The sequence below is a fragment of the Platalea leucorodia genome (genome assembly GCF_965183815.1).
Source record: "Platalea leucorodia genome assembly, chromosome: 5".
NCBI classification, from domain to species: Eukaryota; Metazoa; Chordata; class Aves; order Pelecaniformes; family Threskiornithidae; genus Platalea; species Platalea leucorodia.
In genome coordinates, this window is record NC_138827.1 from 24360655 (window position 1) to 24386990 (window position 26336).

The 26336-nt window shown below is 45.9% G+C and overlaps 1 protein-coding gene across 9 annotated transcripts in view; it reads right to left on the reverse strand.

Annotated features, from left to right (window-relative positions):
• The window catches only part of NFIA (nuclear factor I A), a 254575-nt gene extending 228707 nt beyond the window's left edge, over positions 1 to 25868 (reverse strand). For all 9 annotated transcript variants that reach the window (XM_082313301.1, XM_082313306.1, XM_082313305.1 and 6 more), the window contains exons 1-2: positions 25496 to 25868; positions 19389 to 19920 (exon numbers count right to left, since the gene is read on the reverse strand). In XM_082313301.1, coding sequence (XP_082169427.1) covers positions 19389 to 19920; positions 25496 to 25522 — 559 coding nt within the window. In that variant the 5' untranslated portion in view covers positions 25523 to 25868. The remainder of the gene's footprint in view (positions 1 to 19388; positions 19921 to 25495) is intronic.
• Between the last annotated feature and the right edge of the window lie 468 nt (positions 25869 to 26336).

The window sequence follows — 26336 nt, forward strand, 5'->3', positions numbered from 1 at the left end:
TTTGTTTTTTTTTTTTTTTTTAACTTTCTGAAGGACTAAAATGAATAGTGGTTTTAGTGGCATTTGAATCTGTCCGTGGTATCTTCCTATCTGCTTTAGGGATCTGCTTCCTCCCAGTGCCCTGGAGGAAGAGCCCAGATGAAGGAGCAGAGGGCTGGTCTTGCAACGCAGCTCTGGATGAAACTCAAGAAGACTCTCCGAAAACCCGCACCTCAAATCGAGACCTTACACGTTTCCAGAGCAGATGTCACAGGGACCGACAGACTCGTGCACCTCTATTCATCCCCTACAAGCACTTTCCTCTAAAGGCATCTGGGGTCTGTTCCGGCATCGCTGTGTGGGGATTTATGTATGTATGTTGCTCCCATTACCGTTAATGGTAGTTAGACACATATAGCAATTTCTCTCACGCTTCAGGAAGAGAACAGAGCCTTATGGATGAAAAGTTTGCTATTAAGGATTCTTAATACAATGGAAACATTCTGCCTCTTTTAATTGTAATTTACTTCTAAGTGTAACCGCTCTGGGTTGGGAAAACCAGGATTCAGTCCAATTCAATTATGCAATTCTTGCCACCTGGTAAGCCTTGTTATTTTATAAAGAGTACTGTAGTAGAACTGGCAGATTCATTCATGTTCAGAGCGTAAGCGCCGTATACTGTGTAATCACCGGCTCATAAAAAGAGCACAGCACGGAAGTCAACCGCTCAATTATAATGCAATCTTTAAAAAAGAATATGCAAAACCAGTAGGCAAGATTCGTCGTTGGTTTATAAGTTCACTGTGATCTTTGCTTTGCAAAGCTTTTCAGTACAGGCTCAACCTCAAGTTAAAACCAAGCTCAATGTGCGACCCGGTTCACTGGCGCGGTTCAATCGATCAGCACCTACTTGCAGACGCCGAAAGATAATCTCCATCCAGGGGGCACTGATGGGAGGGGATGCTAAATCACAGGGATGCAGGAAGAGTTTATTGGGCTAATACACATTTACTTTGACTTAGCTAATGAAGCTGCAACGAGATAATACAGGAAAGGAAAATATGGCCCCTGCAACTGGGAATGCTTTCATTAGCCCTGGCACATGGGCTGACAGCCGATCAAAACCCCACGTCACCCTCCGTCCCCGCGGGCTAACGAGCTTCCCTGCATCCTGTCCCTGCTAAAAACCCCGAGCATCGCTACATTTACCACCCGTACCAATGACTCGTGTATTGCCTTGCATACACACAGTGGCAAAGGCACATAAATGGTACTTTTTTGCAGCAGTTAATAGGTATAGAAAACTAGCAGGACTTGCCAGTGGAACAGTTTTAATCTACCCAGGGTAGTAAGTGTCCGAGGGAAAAACTCCCCTTGTCTTCAGCAGCTTTGGCCTAAGCCCCGCCAATCCTCTTTGCCCGCAGCAGGCAGTGACCAGGAGTCAGATGTTCAACGGAGACGGATCAGAGCACAGGACCAGGACTTACCAACAAGCCCTGGAAGCTCCTCTAAACCAATGCCCCAAAACCGTAACTGGAAGATTAATTGCATTTTTACAAAAAAAATGGTATCAAAACTTTATTTTGCAGTTCTTTTTCTCTGTATTTCTATATTCTGAGATAAGGGCTAAAATTTGCAGTGGCCTTGGAAAGTTTGAAAACACTTGGAGAACCCAGGTGGACTGGCCAGCTCTGCCATGGAGGACAGAGGGTCTCTCTGCCTGTCATCGCTATTGTCACTGCTGTCATTTGGTGTCTTCACACCATTTTACAAGCCCTCCTTCCCAGGATGAGAGCTTCCAGCCTGTATTGGATGTGATCTCCTCCCCAGTTCCCATCCCAGCCAGAGCAGACTAAGCTGGGGTTTGCCCGTGTGCGCAAAGGAGAGGGATGAGGGACACAGAGCTGGGCTTTACTCATTCCAGAAATACTTCATGGACTCCCCACCTGACAGATCTGCACCTCCGATAGCAAGAGTGGGATGTTTTGAAATCTTGCACCTTGTAAATAGGAGAAGCACAGCCTGATCATAAAAATGTAAAGTATTAATTAATAGTATAACTTCAGTTTGTATTCTAGCTCCGACATAATGAACCTGCCAATTTTGGTTGCAAAGTGAAAACTCATCTCTTTATTTTGGACAAATAGGGTTAAGCTTCTTAAGCAATTCTTTGTTGTTTTGACTTCAACAATTTATGCAAATGAGATGTTAATTAGGGTAATTGTAACTTAAATTATGCTTGTGTAAACCTCTCCATTGGTAGGAAAGTGTGGGAATCCAGACAACTGGTATTTAAAGCAGCTGTACTAACTCACTTCTGAAAGCAAAGCATACCAAGATCACTTTCATGTCTTTACAATTTGTTTTTATGAGGTGATAACATTTTTACAAATACCATCATTTTTGCTTTTTTATATTGTAAGTGACAGTCTGACATTTTACAACTGGCTTATTGAAAACAAGAATTGAGCACTCTCGCTGTAACGGACATTAACTGCTCAATAGAGATTCACATGCTAATGAGGTGAGAGGGGCTCCAGAAAGTTTTGATAAATGCGACACACACTCTAACTAGCAGTGAATGTGAGTTGACAAAGAACATCTACACCAGGGTTCAATAAAATGTAACCCTTTAAATTAATCATACTGGCAGTATTTAATAGAATGCACAACAATCTCTTTTCTGATGGCTATAAAGCAGAAGAAATGCAAAGTCTCGACAAATGAAAGTTCCCACATTTCCCTCTTCACACTGCTACTTTCATTCGAACTTCTACAATTGTTAAAAAAAGGTAGTTACTGTAAATAACAAAGTAGGAGGTTTAATTGTTTCCTTCTTTTAAAGCAGGATGCTTTTCTTCACATTTATTTGTCTGGATTCTATTGAGCAAATACCTCGACCTGAAAGATTGATCATAAAAAGCATCACCGGTTGCACTCGGAAGGAAATTTAAGGATACTATATAGCAAAGAGAGGCTTAAATGACCAGTTTTCTGCTGGGCCTTTTTTCAGCCCAACTCGGTGATTTTTTTCCTTTCACTAAATATAGCTTGGAGGAAAACACGCTGCAACGGTTAATCAGAAGCAGAAACTGAAGTTCAGGGGCTTCCTTCACACCAAACTCCCCCGACTTTGCCGAGATTTGCTCCCGCAAGAGGCAAACCTGGAACTTGAGCTCCAGCACCAAAGCAGGGGAGGTGCAAAATTTTTCATCCCGGTTGCCTTCTAAGTTTATTTTTTAGTTTCCCGTCCTGCCAGTCCCGACCCGACGACATTGACCATTACGTGTGAGCTTGCGAGATCCCAGGAAATAAAAGTATTGGAAGGGTGATTGCAGCCCTTGCCTCCATAGCACTAACGCGTAATTTCTTCCTAAAGTGACAATCCCCGATACCCTTTTTGGGTTTAGCCCGTTTTAATCTTGGCAGGAAGTGTAAATCTGTGCGCTCAGCAGCATTGCAGGCTTGCTGGCTGTCAACATTTTGCCTCCGCCAATGCTTGAGAGGTATTCCTGTCATTTCACTGGGGTAGGAGACTTCTCCGTCTGACACACAAAATCTCCCCAAGTAGTATGTTATGCCGAAACACCGACAAACGTACCCTGCTCGCTGCATTTCAAGACGTTCTGGTAACTCAGATTTGCTCTCACAGCAGCTGCTGAATGGCTATATGCAACACGAGGAGCCCGTTGCAGGCAGCATCACGGGCAGAGAAAGGAAAATATCCATGAATGAACCCAGAAAAAAATCCTCCTCGTCAACTTTGGACTTTATGAGCTTACTCCAGTACGTTTTAAATTGATCAGCATTCAGCCTGGTGAGCCTGCCTATCTAAACACGTGTCCGTGCTCCCCGAGAGGTGTCGGGGGCTGCTCGACTTCTCTCTGCACAGAAATTGTGAGTCTGGAAAAACGAGCGAGTGGAGAAAGGCGTGCTGCAGTTCAGAAATGGCCATTTAGCCAAATTGCATACCTGTGCTGTGTCAGCTATATGGTAGATTCATCTCATTCCATTGGTCTAATGGATAGCAATTGAATTTAATTAGCAAAACTACTTTGACTTAGTCTCATACTGTGCTGAATGTAATGAAATCTTTCTCCTCTCTCTCTCTCCCCCCTCTTTTTTTCCCCTCAAATAAAGAATGTCCTTAACTGCATTCCACCGTTAGAATATTAAAAGCTATATATGTTACTCCTAAGGACAGAGTACAGCCATCCCCTTTCACAGGCTTTAGATTTAGTTATTGTATTACATAACATAAAATAATTAAAAAGATACTTCGATAGTTACACACAGTATAAATTCAATTACCACGATGTCTCCATTAAAAGCACTTTTATAGTATGAATAAAATGCAAATCCTCTTTACAGATCAATACCAGAAACATAATTCTACGCTTCATCCTGAGAAGGAAGTTAGCCTTAATAAATCATCCTCTTAGATTAAAAAAAAAAAAAAATAAATGTTTAAAAGATATGTATTTGAAGGTAATTCTCTAAAGCAGACATGATGCTCTTATTTCTTCTGGGCTCATTTTTTAGCGGTGAGGTTCACGGGCTGTGCCTCCTGCTTTCATACAGACCCTGCCAAGGAGAAGGATGCCGAGGAGAAGAAAAGCCCCAGCCATGCTAACCGGCACTGCGGCCGCTTGCGGCTCTGCCTGGTTTTATCGAAACGCTCCAGATCCGGCAGCGAGAAGTTTGCAGCAACTCCCCCCCCCCCCCCAAATAAAGCGAAAAGAAATTCCTGCAGATGGGTTTGGAGGGAATATTACTACCAAGCCTAACTTTTGCCTGGCCGGGCACAGCGAGACAAGTTCCTATGATTGATTATCGTGGTATCTCTGTATCTCTGACTTTGAACCATAACCTTTTTTGCGCACAATGACAGTTGGGACCTACCATTTGCCATCTGTAGAGATGGTGGGGGAGAAAAGGACTTCGCTTACATTAATCAACCAATTAAGAACAGACTTAAACAAAACACTAAAGCATAATAAAAACCTGACTGCTTAATAGCTTTCTACTTTTAATAGTTGCCTTCCTGTAGTCTGCTGATGGGAGCAGCACCGCTCTGCCCAGCCCCTGCCGGGGATGGGGCTCTGGCTCCAGGGCTGGGCACTACTTGATCTCAAATGAAGCTGAGGGTCCTCTGTTCTGAGCAGGACTGAGTCCCCTACAGCAAAAAAAAAAAAAAGTAATATAAAAGTTTGGAAACACAAGTCGCAAATCATAGCCATACAACATGGCCGAGCTCTCCCGTCAACTGCGATCATAAGAGAATTATTTTTGTGAGTGTAAAATTAGTAACTAATCAAAGACACAAATCACTGCTTCAGTAAGAATTAACCTTTTCTTTCAAAGCTCAGGGCTGTATCAAGAAACCCCATATATTTTGTTGCTGCCCCCCCCCCCCCCCCAGTTGGCAGCACATCCCGAAAGAGAGACCAAAATAGTGGCCAAATAATGGGGGGTGGACTCTGCACCCGGCCGCCCTGATGCGGGTCTGGAGGAGATCCACGCACCTGGCCTAAGCAACTCGGAGGCTAATTCTGCTCTCAGTGACGGTGGGTAAAACCACTTTTGTGCAAGCTAGCAAAGAAATCTGGCTTCCCCTTGCTGGGTTTGGTAAGCAGACGCATTGTGCAATGCAAGCTGTGCACTGTGGAAAAGGAGGAGGGAGACCTCCGCGTTTCTGAAACACATCCTCGTTTGCATCTCTGGTTGACGAGGTTGTGTTGTCGGCAGCCATTTTCAAGGCCAGGACCGCAGTTGGACTGTTACCACCAAGAGGTACCGCAGCAGCATCTCAAACAGCTGCTTGTTCTGTTGCCTCTGGGGTACCCACCAGTGCAGCTCTTAGAAGACCTCTTGGACTTGTCTACTTAGTGAAGGAGAGCATGTGTTCATACTGATAAAAAATAAAACATTTATTAGAAGGAATCATCTTCAACTCGAGGCATTTCATACGTGCCCAGATATTGCTAATGACCTGCACCATAATAATATTCACCATGACCTGCAAATGAAATGGACTGTTTTCTTTGTACGAGGTGAAGCGTATTTACAGACAAGGTGTACAAAAACCCCACAAACGACTCAAGATCTGATCAGCCAAGAAAACGTACAGTGTTACTGCAATAAATATGTTTTTGTGATATGTAATAATTGAAATTTGGAACAAATTTGTAGAGGTTGGCCAAGATGGTCTCCCCATCCTCGTGCTATATGTCTCTTTGTCTATTGTTCTTTTAAATACATTGCATCCGTAAAAAAAAAATTGCAACCTACTTTGTACAAATACTGTACTGAAGTCCCAAGCAATCTATCAAGTTGTCATACATTTTCTTCACATTAAAGCTTTTTAAAATCTTTCTTTTCTTCTACATTTCAAGAAAATGCAGAAGAAAATTTATGTGGCCCAAAAAAGGCACAGTGAAACACGTCATTCATCAAGTCTGGTAACAAGAGGAATTTGTGATACCGTGTCAGGAGAGCAAATAATCCCCAAAGAGGTGTGTTAAAGTTTTGGAAGGTTTGTAAATCAACAAAATTCAGACCATCAATAAACCTGCAACCAACAGGGGTTTGTAAAAATTCCCTCTGGGCAGGTTCTTCTTATGGAGGTTTGCTGAACCCCCGTTTTGCAGCACTTGAAGCCACCCCTGAAATGGGGTGCTGAGGTTGCCGGTGGTCTGTCCCCCCTGAGGGAGGGGCAATGACATGGCCGGGGCTCACGGGGCAGCCGGACACTGGTCTGGTTCATGGAAAAGCGCAGCATTACCAAAGGCTATTTATTATTAAGGAAAATGCTTTCGTCTCTTGATGGCACCCAGAAACAATGAGCAGGAACACGAAGCAACGGGTGGGTGAGAGGGAAGGCGAAGGGAAACCGGGAATTATTTCAGCTGGAAACTGGATGAAACGCCGGGAAGAGGGAGATGATTTTGCCTATTTGTTTAAAAACTCTCCGTGCCAAGGTTTGCAGCATTTGAGTGACCAGGTCTACTTTATAGTAGTGTTCAGAAATGCGCAGATTTTGCCGTAATTTCCATTAGTCCTCAGTAAATGAACTCCATGATAAGGGATGTGATAAATATCTGCTAAGGATGGGAAGATAGGGATCCCTCTCCTATGAACTACAGGGAAAAATTTTATCTCTGACTCTCCCTCCCTCCCTCTTTCCTTCACTGCCTTCTCCGAAAGAGGCTCCTGTGGGGCCAGAGGAGCCCCTGCATCCCCCAGGAGCCCCAGCATTCCCCACATACTGCGACCAGGCACCATTCACTGGGTGCCACCACCTTTGGGACCATAAGCTAATTTAAAATAAAGGCAAAATGCCCAGTGATTTGCCTTCCACGGTTTCGAAACGCTGAAGCCTCGCTCCCCGAACCCGGCTCGCGCCGCCAGTCCCACTTCTTGCAAAACAAAGAAATCTGTTTAGGCTCCAGGAAATCCCACGTGTTACCGTAACTAATTTGAGCCCAAATGCATTTGTGGTATTGTCAGGTCTTTAGGACGATCCCGTGCCATTCCCAACGTAGGCAAAACCGTGTGCTTAATTATCTTCTTTAATAATTCCATGGTATGTGATTTATTAAACAGACTCCTTATTTGTAAACAAAATCAGAGCCACAAATGTGCGAAGATAGTCGCACTTCCTGGCTAAATAAGAGGCAGACAAAGAGCCCTAATGATGCACCAAAAATGCTAACCAAAAATGTACTCTTTAAAAAGATCACCAATTTAATGCTTTTTGTATTTCATTTATCAGCCATGTAGTCATCATTCCCCTCCCTACCACCATCTGTACACACTTTCCCAATAGACCATCACAGCTGTCCCGTTTCTCACACAAACAGTACCTTTTATATGCTTCCCAACTGTTTTTAATAACTGTTCTGTGCACAGCACTGTACTTCCTTTGTTTTCTTTTTTTTTCTTTTTTTTTAAATATGAAAAAGAGATATAATCCAAACAAACAGGTCATCGCAGCAATCGGTATAGGAAGGCAATTAAAATGGTAAATGCTTCCATGGCCACTGACCCGTCCTCGAGCCGCACCAGTGGCCCCAGCACACCCAGCACGGAGCTGGAAAGTTCCCTGGAGAAGTTGCTAAGGTAGACAAAGCTTGTTCAAAAACCGATGTACATGAGTAAGACTGTCTGAGAAATCCTTCATCCCTTTTAATGAGGAAATATTAATATTAGATACGGCTTGTGCAACCAGAGAAAGTTTTCTGAGGCTTTCAAAGCACATTTACCAACTCAAAGATACCGCTGCCCTGTATTTCAGAGCCGCGTGGACAGAAACATCTCGTTTTCGTTTCAAACTCTGACTCATTTCACTCTTTCCAAACACCCCACACATCCTGACTTTGCATCGCCAGCACTCGTGCCTTCCCTACGCCCACCCCTGCTGCTGACGGCGGCGCTGCCGGGACCCCGAGCTGGGCTGGACCGTACAAGCTCGGTGGCCTGCAGTGGGGATGAAGGCACTGAGCAGCTGAGGATAACTCAGCCCCAAGCCCCGGGCAAGTGAAGCCACTGGCAGAAGGCAATAGCAGGGAGAGATCCAGCCAGGAATGGGGAGAAAAGCGGGACTTTCTCAGTGCCCCGTCTCATGGAAAACCTACCCTACCAACAGGACATTCAGGAATGAAAACTCTAAATACTTATTTTTTCCAGGGCAATGCCCACAGCATCCTTCAGTATGGTGCAGGAAGATTTGCACATCCCACCCGGCAGCACACAAATAGTCCTTAGCCAGGTCCCCGCCTGCACGAAGGGCATGTGGAGAGGTCCCTGCGCTCTGCACCGCACGGGACCACAGCAGATAACCAAGCTCCATGCTGGGACAGGAGCTCATACCGTCCTCATCCCGCAGGCAGACAGCTTCACACCCGGTCCACTCTCTCAGTTTCCATCACGATTTTGACCTGCATCTTTTGACCAGAAAAAGAAACAGCATCCATGTTTAAAGTGGGCTTTGAGCAAATTATTTTGCCTATATATCAGGCTCGTGTACCCACATTACAAAGCACAGACACCTTGAGGATGCACTTCTGAGATGCAAGTGTGCATCCCCGAACAGCACTGAGATCCGTAGCTGGGTGTTCATAACTGCATCTGCCTAGGAAGAACCTAAACCAGAGCTGCACAGGAAAAAAAAAAAAAAAAAAAAGGTCTTGACCACAAAAATTCCACTTCTTACCTGACTGCTCTGTGTTTTTCCCAACTTTTCCAGTAACCTACACTTTCAAGGGTTCAGCTGCTATCAAGGCTGATCCTCCCACAGCCAGGCAAGCCGTTTGTGAAGCTTTCAAATAAAATGATGTAGGATTTACTTTTTAGCTCAGTGGCATCTACTTTTTACTTTTTAACACAGAAACAAATGTAAATAGGTTTGTTGGCTATTTTTAATGAAGTCCTCATCACGTCAGGAAAAGTCCTCGTCATCACACAATAAAAGCATTGCAGTGGCTATCCTCCCTAAAAGGGATCCCAACAATAGCTGGGCTTTAGAAAAGCATCCTGATACAAAGAATTCATTCTTCTGATTTACTTGAAACTACTTTGCCTTAAAAGAAAAAAAAGGAAAAAAAAAAAAAAGGAACTGAATTAAATTTAAATTTTACCCTAAGTTTCCAGAATCACTCAGGGATTTGGTCATTTTCTTCCATATAAAATTAAAACCTTATTCGGTAAAAAGATCAGACAAAATTTCAAGCAAATATCCTTAGGATGAAATCTGATTGACAATGTATTTCTGCATTAAAATCTCCAGTTAGTGTTCATCTTGACAATAAACGTAGCAACTATCTAACTTGTCTTTTGATACCTTTACAGGGGTTCATCCCTGTTGTTTCAGTGCATTACAAAGTATTTTGTAACACATGTACTGGCTTTAAACACAAAAATGGTGATTTAACCAGACGCGATATTTATTACAAAGCTCACACAGCTCATTATCTGTCCCTCACACACAAGACTAAATCTGTAGATGCAGAAAAATAAAACATGAATGAGGCTGTCTCAACACTTTGCATTTAGTTCTTCATCCTGTCTTTCTCCTGAAACCTTCAGCAGACTGTGCACAGTGCCTGCGCTCGCCCTGCAAACTTTCCCCTCGCCGGGTACTTACTTCGGTTCAGGACTAGTCCGAGCCCAAGAGGGCTGTATGGAGACGCCTCCCTATGAAATATTTCTCCTGAGTTTGCAAATGCATTTCGCACCTAGTCCCTGCAGCCATGCGGTGGATTTCCTGGGCTGAAGAGCACTCCTGCTCTCCCATTGTGTGTTACTGAGAATCACAGAATCATTTAGGTTGGAAAAGACCTAAGATCATCGAGTCCAACCACACTTAACATGGGGCGACAGTGGCTGGGATGAGAGGAGAGATGTGCAGCACAGAGGATGGTGCAGAGCAGGTTGAGACTTTGTTTACATACTGATGCTATAAGCATTTTATGAATATGACAAATGGATGAAACCAAGGAGGACGACAAGCACTAGCTACACCTCTGTGGCCAGGGCTAAGCGCTACAGTGGCAGGTCCGGAGGATTTGCTGTCACCTGCAGCTCTTGCAGGCGACACCACATTAGTTTAATGTCTTGTGGAAGGTGTTCTCCATCCCCAAACGCACCACAAGCCCTGCCTGGAGCCGGTGTTTCACCGATCAGGGTCTCAGGCAGCACAAACACACTGGTGCCACTGTCCAGCTCCCTGCGGCATCAGCGAGAGCCGGGGATGGACATGGCCTCCCATGGGATGTGTGCACCAGGCAAGGGAGACGGGCAGGAGAAAACCACCGACTGGTCCTCCCCAGGTAGCACAGGGGGCTTCCCACTGTGCCCCGTGGGTGTCCTGCTGAAGGAGGCCCTGGTGATACACCCTCCTGTGATGTTTCTAAACGACCTTTTTACATCATCGAAAAATCCAGAGCACCGGCGAGTTTTATCTCATCGACCAAACAACCACCAGGTACCATGCTCGCACAACACTCTCCAGCACAGCCAGCTCACCTGGCCCAATAACCCTGCCTTGGACACCCACCAACCCCATGATAATTTTGTGCTTCACTACAGATATATCTCACCCCAAAACATGAACATGCTGAAACATCCAATCATGTTCTGGCACGCATGCAAAAAAAAAAAGCCCATGGCAACAAAGACGACAGCTTGCCAATGGCAGCTGCTGCACGCACACACAAAATTAAACTATATTCTTCTGAAAAGGGATATTATTATGGCATTTGTTTCCCCTTACCCATCACCCTCACCCATTCCCTCACAAAATAAAGGGGAAAATATCAACACATATCAAACATTAGAAGAGATGGATAAAAAAAGAGAGAGAGGCGCTGCCCTGAGGAGGGATGGGATGGAGAACGCAGGGTTTAACAGGAGATCCAACTGGGATCGGGACTGGATGCATAGAGCCACCCTGAAATATTGGCTCAACTACGGGAGCTGTATGGCACATGCAAGTAAAACATTCAGCCTTTCTATTGCGGGAGGCCCGCGGATGCTGAATTGCATCAAGTTTGTTCAAGCCGGCCCTTGGCTATAACACAAATCTGCAAACACATGGTTATATATGTTAAATAGCATCTGATGACACTTATCTTCTCTTCCTTTCCCCGGTGTGGACCTGCCTGATGCCTCCTGTGCTGCTATGCAATGCACGAGATAGCCGTCTCCTCACTTGTGAAGATAAATGTCATATTGGACCTCTGACATCATGTATTCTCCAAGTAATTATTTTTGATATCATAAGAGTTGTACAGGGTGCACAATAAAATTAAAAAGTAGAAAGCAAGGTTAATAAGATTATCGTGTTGGTATAATAGGTAATGCATTTTGCAGTATATCCTTAAATCTGCCCTCTCAAAACATAATTAAATAACTGTGATTTATATTTTAAAGGAACGCAGACATGCAGTGTATCCTCCTACCCACATATGCTAATTGCTTTCAGCCCCTAAAAATCACACAGTTGTTTGCAGCTTTTTAATCCTCATGTGTAAATAACCGGACTCAGGTCCAAGTTATGAACAATAAAGTCCAGGAAACTTTCAGAATAGCGTGTCATTAAACCCGTCTTGATTTTATCTTGCTATTCTAATGGCACTGATGTGTACCAAAGCCTGCAAGGAAGGAGGAACGACTCCCCAGGGCGCTTCGCATCGGCCCAAGAGCCAATTTGCCGGCTTGCCGTGACACCAGGATAGCACTCGGATCGGGAGGGTGGATATTAAGGACCCAGAGAAGAGACCGAAACCCCCTTAGGAGGAACCTACGGAACCTAGCTCAGGATACCCCCTCCTGGGCCTTGCCATGGGTCTGCATGCACCACAGTGGTGCAGGGACTGTGGGCAACATATGCCTACACACTTCGCTATAGGCAAAACTCAGCTGCGCCGCTCTCCATTTTGCACTCGCACGTGAGAGTCTGGCACACAAAATGGAGGCCCCCGTGTATTTTTACGGGCAGCGGCTGCAAATCCAGCCCAAATCCACCTGCTCCACGGGGGCCACGTCCTCCTCCTACGTGCTGAGCCATGACGATGCGGCATGGAGCAATGCTAGCTAGAAACACTTCTGAAAAATATATAAATACACTGTTACCTCTTCAAAATAAATTACACTGTGACAAGGGGATCAGCCAGGGCACTGCCCTTGCAATTGGGCACAAAATGCTGCAACCCCTCAAAGAACTTGCTGGGATAAAACTGCCCCACACATCACGGGCACCATGACCCATGTGCTGATCCCAGCTGGGCTTTTTGGAGGCTACCGTAATGCAGGTGATGATTAACAATAACCAAAGATAAAATGAACGGAGAGCATCGCATGAACAGAAAAACCAAAGGGATTAAAATGAATTTTAGTCCACCAACAACTCTTATCTACCGAGAGCCCTCACTGTCGTAAGGAAACCTTCAGGGTCGGCTGCTGTTAGGAGGCTAAAATAATTTGCCTTGAATTTACAGCCTGTAATTTAATCAGCAACTCCAGCCCTTGCCTGAGTGGAAGGGAGCGGGGGCAGAGCCGGACCCACAGCTCCCAGCGAGGATGCCCCAAAAGCTGTCCTGCCGGGACAGCCCCCAGGCCCTGGAGGGCCCAACTTTGGGACACGTGTGGCAAAGCGCAGGCTTTTGGGGAGGGGTTGAGGGTTTACGGAGCAGCGGGCTGGGGTTTCTTTGTTGGTTGCGAAAGCCTCAGCCGGTGCCTGAGCCCGAAGCATCGAGGGGAAGAGGAGGAGGAGCTGGGAAGAAGCTCAAGGCACGGAAAGCGAGGGATGCCCTTTCCTTTACATCCGAATGGGGAGAAAATACATAATTGTAATAATAAATAGCGGGTTTTATGAACAATTAGGATTCCACTGTCTCTTTGAAGGGTTTGAAAAGCTGACACGATGTTTTGGGTTCTCCAGATTCAGCTTTGAGGCCTCAACCAAGAGAAACATTCAGCCCCGCTGTGTACAGCAGTGACCACAACAAAGATTGTGGTTTCTCCCACACTCGCCTTAAATAGATCTAAATTAATGCTATTCATCATTGGGTGGAAAAGAAGGGAAATATAAAAGTGCAGTCACTTGTAGACAAGCCAGCAGCGTTGGGCAACTTTCTTACCAGTCAAAGGCTTCTCCTGCTTCTGCACCTCGAAGCCCGCTGGGGCAGGGAGGTATGGAAATAACGTGCCCTTATACCAGCCGAACCCATCACCTGGAAAACATCCTGGGCATATGAAATACGTCTTTATCCTGTGTTTATTTGTTGTTGCTGTTGTTGTTGTTGGAGAAAGGGGAAAGCTAAACCACATGACTGAACGCCTGCCAGGGGTTCATGATAGAGCAGACCGTCCCAAGTGCCGCACCAGTTAGTATCTGAATTATCACAGATACTCACCAGCTCAGTTACAACTGCACAGGGAGAGCAGTTGTCCCACCTAAATCCTGCTTCTGTCAGCTACCGCCCTGCTCGCAGCTGCAGAAAGCAGTCGGTCCCGCTCCCCAAAGCGGAGAGCTTCGATAGATGGAGATATCTTTCTGCGCCACGCGGGGTGTGCAGATCACCGCATTTTGTGCACACCCATGATAGGTGGATGCGTGAAATTTGGGATGTTGAGGAACTGTAGCTGTCATCTCCCCACCTCTCCCGACTGAGATATAGACCCAGGCTCCCACCACTGACTTTTTATGGGCACCTTTTATAAGGCTAAAGCAACGCAAAATCTGCCTTCTCCTGGTATTCTTTGAGGGCAGAAATACCGCAAGATGTCTTCATTTCACTTTTTTTCTTTAAAACTATAGATGTCTCACCATGGCAAAAATTAGTGGAGGAAAAAAAAGCCCTATAAGCCCCCAAACATTAAAATCTCAGCTAAACACTGAACTGTTCAGGTTCCCCTGGCATGCACAGGGAGCCCTGTACATGGAAAGCATGTGAAATACCTGGTGCAAAGCTGGCTGAGTATTTTTTGGTAGGAGTTAATGTAATCTGTGTTTTCTGGAGAAATGAATAGGGACTATTAACATCACAAACAAAACTTTAAGGACCATTTGGGATGTACGCTGGAACAGCCACGGGCTGGAAGTAGGTTTTCAAAAGCCTTATATATGGTGAGAATGTCACAGATGCTTTAAAGTCTTCAGATATGTGTAAAAATGACATATATATTACATATTATCTCCACAGAACAAATACCATTTGAAATGTGCCCCTTTTTAACTACCATTATGAGCTGAACAATTTTGGTTAAAACTTGGGAGGAAAGGAGGAAAAAAAAAAAAAGCCCACTGATCTTACACCTGCTCTTTAGCAGTGGGAAGTGGGTTCTCAATCTGTTAACATGACCATCTGGCCAATCTGCATATCACGGCTATCTGGATTACTGTACGATGGAATGACAATAACGTAGCCAAAACAAAAGTAAAATGCATCAAAAACTAACAGTAGCGCAGTCCTTTTGATTTTAAATTAAATAATAAATGTGGTATCACAGCAAAGTGAGAAAGTCAGCTAAATAATTAAAAATGAGCCTTCGCTACGGCATAATTAAGTAAACAATATGGTGTGTGTTTCTATATGAGCCGGCAATTGTTTCCACCGTCGAATGCTCCACTTTTGCTAAGCAGCTATCAGGAGTTCAAGACGCTGCGACAGCTCTTTTGGTGATGTACAGTATTGTCAGGACACCTCTCACATCCCTGCAACACGCCGAACCGGCTGCGGCTATTAACAGGATTAATGCAGCAACAATCAATACCAATTGTACTAAAAGATTACAGCGCAAGGCCTTATGTACCTTTCGGACTCCCTGATACCTCCACGGGTATTTTGGCTATCTGCAGTTATTTTCTGCATTAACCAGTCTTTGGGTTATTCCCATCGATGCCTCTTTGCGGTGGTCCAAGTAGAAATATTTTAAATCCATCAATGGGAACGTAAAATGGGTCTGCTTAAAGTTCAAGGTCATGTGCTATATACTACTGCCCAGGCAATTAGACATAGAGCATATTTAGACGCCAAGTAAATTCTCACAGTCGCAGAAATAAGGCTGACTTCTTGCATCCTCGCTGGCTTCTATTCTAAACACAAACAGAAAAATGAGCTCACGTAAATAAAACCCTATCCCCAGATTTTTCTTAAATTTGGGATTTTTAAATGTCCTTCCGAAAGATTAAAAGATTTTCTCTGCCACAAATACCTCGCTAGCTTAATTCTCGCCTGAAGCGCATAATGATGGCCGTCCAAAAAAATAAATCGGGCATCGCAGCATCGCCTCCTGGCCTGCCATCCAGCTTCGTCCACTGGAGAAGTCTCTAAAAACTGTGACCTCTCACAAAATTTAACTACTTCCATTGCGAATCTATTCTCCAATCTGATCACATTAGCAGAAGGAACTCCAAAGCAGTAAAAAACTCCAGAAAGTTCTCGGTTGAGTGCCTACTAATGAACAAAGGTTAACTTTATCTAAAAGGTCAAATGCCTGGTGGCTAAGGTTGTGACCTTAACAACTTAAATTGTGACCTTGCCACGTGCCTAGTATATTGTAGATTCTGATACAGATCATCTGGTAAAGGACCGGTCATAAATTAGCTTTACTGTTCGACTCCCACAAAGAAAACGGTTTGCCACAATGGTTTCCAACTTGTCATTTGATACAAGCGCAGAATAAGTGAAAACTAAAAAGCGAACCCAAGTTCAGGGTATGAAAATGCCGCCTGCTTTTAGTTAAGCAGATTAGAAACTGCAAACTGAGAGCAATACTCTAGATTTCAATACATTTTTTGGTCAACCTCTAATTCACAAAACACCAATCTTCCTTTCCTTTTTTTTTTTTTCTTTTTTTTTTTTAAACGAAAATGACATGTAGTTTGCCTATTTGCATATTTTTGTTTTCTCTTTCTAGCCAGTTCTTAAAGAGAATAATTGATTTCAGTAGCTTTGTAAGAAGCACTATTTAAATCTGTGCACATGTGTTCCCTTACAGATGATAGTGCCTACTGAAGAAAAAGCGTGGATTCAAAGCAATAATTATCGTACATGTTTAGAAGGAAAGGGACATCTCACTGCCGAAGTCATCTCGAATAAGGGCATCTTGGATGAGAATACTCCCCCCCAAAAAAAGACGACGAAGAGTGGAAAAAAAAAAAAACAACAAGAAAAAGAGAAGTGAGCACTATGGGTGAAAAGGTCACAATGGTTTTGGCACGTATCTTCAAGCACGTTTTGGAGTCTGTGCCTCCTGCCAATACTGGCAACTTCTCAAAACTTTTAAGGAGGTAAAAACATTGTTTAGTGTTTACAAATCTTCTGTACTATAGCAGATGCTTGTCAAATCCGCTATATGTAAGTTGACCAGCCTACCTAATATTTGCGCTGGTGACTTCCTCCTTATAAATAAGCGGTCCATACATTTGGGGAGCGAGGTCTGATGGAGTTTGAGACAAAGGACCCTTAATATTTTTTTTCTTTTGTAATTTTCCTGTTGCGCACCCGGCACAAGCTGCCATTACTGCGGGTCTGCGGGAACCAATGGCTGTCAACTTGGCCAATGTTCAGGTGTAACAAAGACTGCTGGGATACATCAGAGGGGGGAAAAAAAAGGGAAAAAAGGGGGGGAAAAAAAAAAAAAGTAGCCTATATGCGAGGCTTTTGGTACACCTCTGTGAAGCAATATAGACGGCGACCACGCTGTGCTACCTCCTAAAAATCATTTTGTCCCCCTCCCCGCTGAGGTTTAGCAGGGAATACGCCAGCACACGCTACTGCATTAAGAGCACAATGCGATGCGTGCAATCAGCAAACAACGGCCGAAAACATGAAGCGGTGCGGTCTGTACGAGCACGTTACTGCTTACACAGAACCACAAATCTAACCCAAAAAACTGAGCCTAAGCCTTGTGCTAAGTTTCTGCAGCAAACATCTAGTCCGAAGAACAATTAGTGCAATTGCTGCCTGTTGACGATGAAGGCAGAAATAAATAAGAGTTCACTATCAAGGTACTGTTTGCCAACAGCATGCTGATAAGATGGTATATCCCTAATCACAATATTGAACTTTTATAATGTCTGTCGCCTGACTGTTATAACAGGAAGAGGATCCCTTCAAGCTCCCTGGAGTACTTACACCCCTGGATTTGGTCCTTTTCTCCCCATCCTACATTTTTGTGACCCTACATGCAGGTTAAACCAAGACCATTGGTTTCTATTAACAACTTTTGCACTCCACAGAAGGCTGCTTTTCATTTAGGAAACACAATACAGACCAGTATTTACCAGCACTGCACTATGTATAAATCTAAATAATAAAAACCTGCATGCCGTATAGCACTACATAGTGGTTTTCAGCCATGGCTATCAAAGCACTTTAAGTGCATCACCCCGCTGCGACATATGGAGAAGGAAACGGAGGCAGATAAACGGGAGGCGAGTGCCTGGTCTCCTCGGGGCCAGTGTTGGAAGGGGAGGGGGCCCACAACGCCCCAGCCCCGATCTCCTTTTGGTTAGCCATTAATTGGTAAACCTTCTTCACCGTGCCCCATAATAAATCGCAGAGTAAATAAATAATTTTCCACAATATTTGCCTACCTCCCCTTTGCCATAAACATGCAATATGATTTACCACAGCGCACCGAAGTGCAAAGTAAATTTCACAGCTTATCTGTAGGAAATACCGTGAGGATACTCAAAAGTTATTTCCAAACAGGGATTGTACCTGTAAAATCACAGCGGCGACACTGCCTATTGCAACAAGCACTGTGCGGACTCAGAGCAGAAAACTTTGGGGTAGCCAAAACTTTCTGCAAGCCCCTCCAAAAGAAGGCGGCATTGGGAATGCAGGCTCCTAGTGCCGTAATTTGCTCAGTTTTCTTACCGATATATATTTATACAGAAGTGTTTTCTACTATGCTTCCCCTCACCTCTGCTCCACATTTTTTCCAGCCTGTCCAGCCCCTCAACTTTTGCAAGTCAGGCTGAAACCCAGGGGGACCTATGCATACTATACATGAAAACCAGGGCCTAGCACTTCTCACGTGCACATTTTTCTGCAATATAATCACTCAGGAGAACTACAATAGCGTATTCTTTTATCCAGTCAACCTACTACACATCCTCTGAGCACACCAAGTCACTCCGTGGGCAGGGTGTACTTTGCGCTGGAGTCAGAGAGCCCAAGATTTTCATTTCCATCACACAAAAACATCTCAGCTCCCCCCATAAGCACAATATTATCAAACCAGGAATTTGTTTCAAGACCTGCTCAGCTTCTATGTGTATGAACTGTGATATTTCAGGGGGGTTTAAATGCCTCCTTTTTCCCCATCGGATTACTTGGGGGTTTGTTTCGTGGCCGCTCAGACCTGACGGCTACGTTTGCTATCGAGGGACTATCTACCCCTTTCCCTCCGAGCCCAGTCCTGTGGGATTTACACTCCCCATACCATTCCCACGGGGTGAGGATACCTGGTACTCCTGACCCACAGGCCTCACGGACCTCTAGCCTTCTCAGGCTACTTTAAGCATAATATATAGAAACTTTTTTTTTTTTTTCTTAAATTAAAATCTATCTGCTTTCCCCCAAAATCAGGATAAAGGAAGCCGCGTCCACCTGTGATCCCTCCTAGGACAACATTTAGGATAACAGCTGTGAAGGATGTCCAAAACGCCATTAACCCCGGGAAAACAAGAACCACTTTTATGTGGCTGCACCTTAAAAGCCCACAAAAAAAAAAAAAAAAAGGAGGGGAGTTTTGGCACTCCCCTTGCTGCCCTGGGAGGGTGATAACCGGCGTCCCCCGCTCCCTCCCCGGCTCATGCAGCCACCGCCGGGGCGCGGCACCCGGCACGGAGATAAACCGAAAAGTTGGAGAAGGTGGTATAGAAAAGCACTTACCTGCTGCGTGCACAAAGTATGCCAAATATAAATCGAGTTCCTTAACAGAAACTCCTATATGGTGGGGCTGTACGCACAGCCCGGGGTTAGAGCACTGTGGGGACTTTACAAGGCGCTCGCCATCAGTACTTTCGAGCGGAATACCTTTAAATAAAATCACCATAACAAGGTCCAACCTCCAGACCTTATCTGCCTGGCGAAGGCAGTCAATTCTTCTCATCTTGCCCTTCTGGTCTGGATTGGAAAGAACGCAACACGGAGGCTTTTTTCCTGTGACTGTGAGAACAAAATCCTCCCGAAATTCAGGCCTGATATCTTTCCGGAGCTTTGCCAGAAGTCTGGATGCCCATTTTTGCTTTACCTCGGGTTTTTCACTTAGCAGTTCGTCCTTCACGGCTCTCTCTTCCTCTTTTGACATGCGTTTTTCATGTTTTTTGAAGTATTTTCTTTTTCGGGCTTGCAGGTTGAACCACGTGTACGCAAACGCTCGGACGTGAGGCAGAAGTGCTTCAATGAAGGGATGAAATTCATCCTGAAAAAGTTACAGAGAAGGGTCGATGTCACCGAAACCATCAACAAAAAGCCTCCAGAAAGGGGGCTTTCGTGCGAGGCACTAAGGCTCGCCGGGACGGTGAGAATTAGGAAGGTGCTTATAGATTTTACGGGCTGCGGGACTCGTACCCCTCGCCGATGAACCCCAACCCTGCCACCGCCGCATCCCCGCTTCACCCGCACCGACCCAAAACCTCCGCTCCCACCCCTCGAAAACGGGGTCCAACTTCAAACAAGCACCCAGGCAGAGATGGTGCAATGATGGGGCCCTTTCTCCAGTCTCCAAATCTCTTTAAAAAAAAGCAAGAATGAGTTAAAAGCTAAAAACCCCACTGCGAGTCCACTTGAGGAGCGCGTATCTCCCTTTGCTCTCTCCCTGACCCCGCTGCTTGCGGTGTAGCCAGCGTATGCCCGCCAATTTGGCAAATCCTAAACATTTGGATGCCAATCAATGTTTGTATGGGGAAGTCTAAAGTATAGTAAAACTTTCCCTAAGATATATTTGGAAATAGCAGCAGGCAGTATAGTAAAATGCCAATATAGCTGCATATACAAATACAATGAAGGGTGGTTTTCTCTCAGTTTCCTAAACGGTGAAGGGAGTAGAAAGTAACACGGCCGATTTATCCCGCGTGCGCAACAATAACTAACACTAAAATCCTAGAAAAAGCAAGTCTCAAAATTTTTTTTTTAAGTTTTGTTTATATTTAGTCAAAAAGAAAAAAATAAAAATCTGATATTCGGGCCTATTAGGACAAGCCAAACTCTGAGCCTTTCTAGAAAATAAAAAGAAACAGGAAAAATTGAAAAATACGGTAATAGAAAACCTTAGTACGACTTGTACAAATACACAAAGAACTATTAATTTTTTCTTTATACGTTGTGACGTATTTTCATATATTTAAAAAGAAATGCCCTACTTGGAAAGTTAGTTTGGCCATCCAGAGACACTGCTTGCTTTGTGTAACGATGAGTTAAAGATCACCCCTCTTCCTTGGCACAAAAATAATCACGATTAAAATTATGCTGACAATTAAAAAAAGGCAAGAAAGACCCCCCGATTTTGTTAAGGGGAAAAAAAAAAAAATCCTCAAAAAGTACTACATAAATCAGCCAGAGATATCAAAACATATTATAACGCACTGGGACCACGCTTTTTGTTTTTCTCCGAATAAATGAATGACCGGACTCTGGGCTGCACGTAAAAACGTATACAGCCTGTGGGGGCCTGATCCAGCACTGCGTGCTGGGGACATCTCTGCTTCCAGGGGCCGAGTTCCTCCTTCTCGCAGGATTGGGCCCTCCAGGAGGGAAAAATAAAGTAATTTATGCAACGTTTCCCCCAGCATGGTAAAAGCCACCCGCTGCCTACCCTTGCAAGACAACATTGGGGATTTTTCAGATTAACTAACTTTTTTTTTTTTTTTAATTATCCCATGGAGTATGTTTCCTACCCAAATCATTTCAGGTCATGCAAATATTGTTATTAAAACAGACATCTTGCGTCCTTTCAACATCTTATTTTAACTTGTATTTTCTTGTCAAAAATGAGGAAAAATTGAGAAATCAGTAGTAGAAATATCTATCAGCAAAATCCTGTCGTAATTCAAGACCTTCTGCTGACTTCCCAAAAGCTTTCATTACACTTATTCTGAGTGTCCCCTGAATTGTAAATACTTAAATCTATAGGTAATACACAGCATTTATTTTTATTTTAAATGCAGATTGTTAAAAACTACCAAAAATGGCACAATATATTTCATTACAGCACAGCAGCGCGGCAGTAATCACAAGTACTACGAATGATTATTAAAATATAAGCAGGTAAAATAAAATAAATCACTCCCATGACTGGCACATTCCTCTTTCCCCCCCCCCCCACTTTACTGGAAAAGATCATAGTTTCAAATTTCAATAAAGTTAAAAAAAAAAAAAAAAAAAAAAAAGATTGCTGTGAGTTTGCAGTCGGCAGATTCAAAAAGTGAGAGGAGGCACAATCCCAGCACATGGAGCTGCTCTCACCCACCAGAAACAGCTCTCGCGGGGTGGGGGGGTGGGGGAGAAAAAAATAATAAAAACATAAAAACTTCAGGTTCCTACAAGCTATTAAAAATAATAAACCCTCCCTTCTGATCCCTCCTGTCCTTCCCCTTCCCCACTCAGGGAGAGTCAAGGAAAAAAGGCCTTTTGTCAAGTGGAAGTTTATCTGCGAAGGTACACACAGCAGAGGCTCGACAGACCCACAATGAGCCAGGGGAGCGCTTCAAGCGTTCCCAGTTTCTAAACACGTCTTGGTATATCCTGAAATATTTTAACTTTTCTGCTTTAAGCGGTGCTTTGTCCTGCCTGATCTCATGTGCTCGGGACTTTTTTGGCTCGACGCTGGATACTGTCCAAGAGAGAGTCGCTTTAACCTGCGCTAAAGCTGATTTCTACGTTGTGAACCTGAAAGGGGAGGTAAAAACAACACCCCCCAAAAAAAACCCAAACCACTTTAAAAGACTTCAGGGGGAGGGAGGGAAAAAAAAAAAAAAGGTGCTTTTTGGTGTAAAGTCAGGGTCCATGGCTGAAGTAAATGAAAAGCACCGCTGCTCGGCGCGCGAGGTGTGCACGTCCCTATTAGGCTCCAATGTATCTTTTCAAAATGGTGTACGAGGAGAAAAGGTTAATGACTCATAAACAGACCAACTTTCAAACTGTCTTGGTAAACATGCTGCTCCGTAAAATCGCACCGCTTCAATCTCGGCGGCAAGGTATTAGCAAAGTCGAAGTGGAAATAAAAGCACTCAGGACTGATCAAACAAAATTGGGCTGGAAGCGGGGAGGGGGGGAAGCAGTTTCTGCACAATACAATTATTTATTTCAGTGTTATTATAGCCCCCCCCCCAAAAAAAAGTTTTGGAAATGTGTCAATGTAAGTGTGCTAACAGATGTGCAGACTTGTCTGCAGCCTCGCTGCAAAATATCAAGATCTTAAGTAACTGGTGGAAAAGGAGATGATCTTTGCCTTTCCCCAAGTTAGCTTTAAGGGAAACTCTCAAAGTATTTGATAAAGACGTTTGCTTTCCCCCCTCAGCGTTTGATAGGTCACCTAAAAATAAAAAGCACCAGAAAGCTAGGAAAGCGAGAATAAAAAGTACGGGTTTTTTGGGTTTTTTTTTGCATTGCACTACTCTCCAAAGTTTGAGGATACAGCTCTTCCGAGAACAGCCTGTTTCTAAGCAGCACCTAAAATTTGGGCCGCACAATTCGGTATTGCTTATACCGAAATTCTCCTCTGCTCTTCAGAAAGGTGTAAAAAAGAAAAAGCCTACGACAAAAAAAGCCCCAAAACCCAGCCCAAAGGCGCCTGCAATAATGTAACACTGCAAAGGAGTCTTTTGAAACAATATATTTCTGCTGATCTTTTTGAAATTAAGCCAGCTACAGCGACCCTTGTTAATATTTTTACAATCCATTTGCTTGTAAATCTATTAGGAGATGTGCATATGTTCCCCAACTATTTCCTAGATCTTCAGCAGATATGTAAATGGAGCGATGTTTAGATTTTTCCTGACAGATGATACAAAATGCTCATGCCATTTCAGTTACAGTGCTTGGATAAATATGCTCATAACTAGGATTTCTGTTTGTTTTCCTTTTCTAACCCACTTTCGAAAGCTTCCCTTTAAATCTGAACCAAAACTTAAGACAAAAAAAAGAAAAAAAAAATCTCCGTCCCAAAACTCGTACCAATAAAAGCTCCTGAAATGAAAAATAAGAAATTGCTTGCAATTGCTAAGGGCTCACCCCCTTTTTCTACAGAAAATGACAGAAACACCTAATTGATCCTTCGGAGGGAAGAGTTTGTCAGGAGGCCTCTAATCCTCGTATTACTTTTCCAAATGTGCAACAAGAATGCGAGATTTTCACAACTGAGTAAAAGCACAGTGCCTAGCTTTTTTCTTTTTTTTTTCTTTTTTTTTTTTTTTTAATTTATAAAAAAAAAGGGGGGGGGGAGACAGACACCAGGACAGGGGGCAACCGGCCCATGGATTTATTTTCTCTCCTTAATGCGCAACTGGGCCTACTAAACCCAAGAAGTCACACGTGCAGATGCAAAGCGATGCGGTACGTTGCTGGCCCTTATGAGGAGCGTATTGCTGTCCCTCCTGCAGAAGCAGAACTGACAAAAAACCAGGTATTTTTCAGAGTTGAATTAGAAGCACAAACTTTGGCCAGGCAGAGCACGGAGCTGCATCCCGTGTCCTCTGCAAACTCCCTCCGCTCCCGTTTTCTTCCTGCCTTTAATCAAGTGTATGGTTTTTCAGCCTGGTGGAGTTTCGTGCCCCTGCCGGCCTGGCTTCTTCTCACCAGGCACCCAGAAATTTTGGGGGGGGGGGGGGGGGGGGCAAGTTGGAGAAGGAGGGGGGGACCACAGCAAGAGAAGGAGACGAAACTTTTGCAGCTCTTCAGGCTGCCTGGGAAGGCTGCTTCCCCTCTCTCTGCATTTCCTCGCCTTTTTCTCGACGGAAAGAGCCTGGAGAGGCTTTCTCACCGGGAGAAAAAAAATATTCAAATTAAATTAATAAGAATAATGTAGTCAAAATCTCCTGCAGGAGGAAATAATCTGGGGTTTGAGTCCACCACAAAGCATTTCCTCGTTAAACCATTATATCCTGCTAATTGAAGGTGTGTAATTTAGCGTCCTGCAGCAGCGTGCGGGGAAAGGGGGGGGGGGGGGGGGGGGGGGGCCGGGGCCGGGCAGCGCTCCGCGGCCGCGCAACTCGGGGGCACCGCGGGGCGACCCCCCCTTCCCGCCCCCGCGCAGCCCCGTCGCGCCGCAAGCGGGGGGCGCAAAAGTTGCGCCGAGTCCCGCGGGGGGCCCGATCCGCGGGCGGGAGGGTCGCGGCGGGGGGGGGGGACGACACGGACCCGACACACGCGGGACAAGTTTGCGGGTGTCCCCCCCTCCGGTCCCCAGCCGGGGCGGGCTGCGCGGGTGCGGAGGGCACTCGGCGCAGGGGCGGCCGCACCGCGCTGCGCCGCGGGAGCGTACCCAGGTGCGAGGGACGGCGGGTCTCGGCGCCCGGGGGGCAAGCGCGGAGCCGGCAGGGCCGATCCCGCCCGCGTCCCCCCACGGCGTAACCCCGAGCGGGGAGTCCGGGGCGGGCGGGGGGCGCGGGCCGCGCCGTGCCCGGCGCCCGGGGCTGGAGGAGGCGCAGCGGCTCTCAGCGCTGCCCGGGGGCGCGGAGCGGAGCGGCGGTGCGGGGCGCTCCGGCGCGGGCGGCGGCGGCGGCATCGATCGCGGATGACCAAGCACGGCGGGGCCGTGCGGGGCGTCCCGCAGCACCGCGCCCGCGCGGCCCCCCCTATTAATTAAACCATTAATAAGTAGGCGCCATTAGCCATGTGCCGATACAAATGGCCGTGCGGGAAGGGGGGTGGGGGGGGTGGGATGCAAGCGAAAGGCAACAAAGTTAGTTTCGGCGAGCTGCGTTTCTGCCCCTTCCCCGGCGCGCACACACACGCACCCCCCGCAGCGCCGGCCCCATCGCGCCCCGGCAGCCGCTTACCTGGGTGAGACAGAGCGGAGAATACATGACTGCTGCGGGGGGCTGCGGTTTGGAGGTGTGCGTGTGCGGGGAGAGAGGGAGAGAGAGAGGGGGAGAGAGAGAGAGGGAGAGGGAGAGAGAGGAGGGGAAAAAAAGAGAGAGAGAGAGAGGAGAGGAGGGGGAGCCCCGAGCCTGCTTCTTGCTTTCACATTTCCAACTCTGCCAAACTGCAGCCAGCGCGGAGCCGCTCCATGAGCTGAACTTTAACCCCGCCTCGACTTTCCCGCACTACGCGCTCGGCATGCCTGCCCCGCGCGCCGTTAAAGGCATAGCGCACGCTGCGCGCCCCTCCGCCGCCGCGGCCCCCGTTCCGCGCCCCTCCGCGCCGCGCCGCTCTGCGCCGCGCCGCCCGCTCAGCGCTCCGCGCCGCCCGCCCGCGGGGGCGGGGAGGGGCGGGGAGGGGGCTGCGGCGCCGCCGCCTCCCTCCGCCCCGCCGCCCCGCAGCGCGGGCAGCCGCGGAGAGGCGAGCGGTGGTCGGCTCAAAGTTTTCTTCTTTTGGGGTTTTTGGGGGGGTTGTGGTTTGGGTTTGGTTTTTTTTTTCTTTTCCCGGCGGCTGCGGGGCTGCGGCTCCGCTCGGCCCTTGGCCGGGGAGGCGGGGGGACGGGGGGAGCGGCGCTGCCTTCACAACTTTCCCCATCCCCTTTGGCACTTGTCATTTTAAATCAAGCGCTTTATGGTCAGGGGTGCTTATTCCACTAAAAAAAAAAAAAAAATAGCAACACATCAATTCATCTGCACGTCGCATCCCCCCGTCTTACTAATAAAATCACTCCTTAAAAGTGAAGCGCTTAAAATTAAAAAT